This window comes from Neophocaena asiaeorientalis, unplaced genomic scaffold (assembly GCF_003031525.2).
Source record: "Neophocaena asiaeorientalis asiaeorientalis breed wild unplaced genomic scaffold, Neophocaena_asiaeorientalis_V1.1 scaffold540, whole genome shotgun sequence".
Taxonomy (NCBI): domain Eukaryota; kingdom Metazoa; phylum Chordata; class Mammalia; order Artiodactyla; family Phocoenidae; genus Neophocaena; species Neophocaena asiaeorientalis.
In genome coordinates, this window is record NW_020172141.1 from 4,866,568 (window position 1) to 4,868,362 (window position 1,795).

At 66.4% G+C, this 1,795-nt stretch overlaps 1 protein-coding gene across 3 annotated transcripts in view; it reads left to right on the forward strand.

Annotated features, from left to right (window-relative positions):
* B9D1 (B9 domain containing 1) overlaps nucleotides 1-1,795 on the forward strand; it is a 10,071-nt gene that overhangs the window by 7,351 nt on the left and 925 nt on the right. For 2 of the 3 annotated variants that reach the window (XM_024753319.1, XM_024753338.1), the window contains one exon: nucleotides 489-551. The exons of the other annotated variant lie outside the window; for it this stretch is intronic. In XM_024753319.1, coding sequence (XP_024609087.1) covers nucleotides 489-551 — 63 coding nt within the window. The remainder of the gene's footprint in view (nucleotides 1-488; nucleotides 552-1,795) is intronic. 3 annotated transcript variants of the gene reach the window in all.

The following is a 1,795-nucleotide window of genomic DNA, read 5'->3' on the forward strand; positions in this document are numbered from 1 at the left end:
AGGTCTCTCTTGTCAAGCATGGTGACAGGGTATAGGCACCGTGTTCCAGGCGCGGGGTGGGTGGCCAGGGTCAGGCGACCCTAAGGGGTGAGGATTCCATCAGAGCAGGTGGAGGGAGGAGGCCCAGCAGGCGAACCTGAGGGGTGTTGAGATGGGAAGTGCAGGGTGCGAGGGGAAGGGGGACGGGGGACGGGTGACCACAGCCGGGTGCGGTCCAGGGGACTGTCAGGGGCTTCCTGGAGGATGGCAGCGCGTTGGGATATTTGGAGAAGGACAAGGGCCCTGTGAGGGGCACAGTTGAGCCAGGGTTGGTTTGTAGCCCTCAGCATCCTCCCAACCCTTCAAAAGAAACAAGGCTCTCAGAGGACTCAGCCCTGGGGGCGGGGCTCCGGCTCCGACTCGGCACTGCCGCCCCTCGCTGGAGGCTCAGAAGGCTCCGCCACTTTTCCGTGACTCAGCACAGCTGTCTGTGAAAACATTTGTTTCAGGCACAAAAAGACCATCCCCATGTTTGTCCCAGAATCTGTGTCTAAACTGCAGAAGTTTACCAGGTGAGCCTCCTGCACATCCACCCCCAGCCACTCCTGGCCTCAGCGGTCGGGTGGAGGGCTGTCACGTCCCCCGCTGCCATGTCGTGCTGGACGGCTTCACACAAGGGCCCTCTGCCAGGAGGTGACAGCTGAGCAGGGACTAGAGCAGAGGGCGGGGCCGGCGGGGCTCGGGGTGCAGGGAGCAGCTGGGTCTCAAGGAGGTGGTGACCTTGGTGGGGCAGCCGGTGGGGCCCGCACACGGGCCTGCAGGGAGACCAAGCCCGAGGCGTCTGGCCCCTTCCCTCATCTGAGTAGGAGCTGGAGGGCTGGCTGGGCCTGGCTAACCTACTCGGGTTGGGTCAGCTCAGCTCCCCTCCCCGGTGGTGGGCCAGGCCCAGGGGAACGTGTAGCACCGCCTGGGCCCCCTGGCCGGCACCCTGCTCGGGGGAGGACGCTTCCTGGGCTCTGAGGCGCCTGCTGCCCTTGGGAGCCCTCCAGAAGCCACCGTGATGGGAAGGGCCAGCGTCGGCTGGAGGTGACACCACCACCCGGGTGTCCACACTGCTCCACGCCCCACAGCTCTGAGGGAGGGCTGCGGGCCCCCGTGTGAGGTCTCCCTGCGGAGGGGGGGGGGTCCTTGCTGGGAAAGCCCTCACCGCCGGCTGGGCGGCAGCAGGGGGTCGTATCCCGCCCTTCGGAGGGGCTCTTGCCTGGGCTGGGCCGTGTGTGCTTGCTTGGGTTATGGAAATGGGGGAAGGCAGCTGGATGGACAGTCGTCCCAGATGAGGGGTCCGTGTTCCAGCAGCCCCTTCTCTCGTCCCCTCTGCTGGGCCTCCGCCTCCGGCATCCTTCCTCGGCCTGCTGGCTGCCTGCTTCCCTGCGGCCACTTCCTGTGGCCGCCGCAACCAGTTACCACGGACTTGGTGGCTTAAAACCACAGAAATTAACTTTCTCACAGTGGGACCTAGTCTCTGGGGCCATCACGCAGAGCCTCCAGTCTGCTCTCCACACGGCAGAAAGGGTTCCCTGAGACACCGCTGCACGAGCTACTCAGGCACATCTCCGCCTCAAGGCACCCGCAGGGCCCCTGCAGCAGCGTCCAGGCTGGCCCCGGGGCCCTTGGGGGCTGCCTCCCGGGCTGGTCCTCAGTGCAGCCTGGGGGCAGGTGCCGCGTAGCCCTGCTCCTCCGATGGGGAAACCGAGGTGCAGGGAGGGGGCGAGGCTCCCCTCCATGACACCCTGTGCCCCCCTGCCCCCCTCCCCGC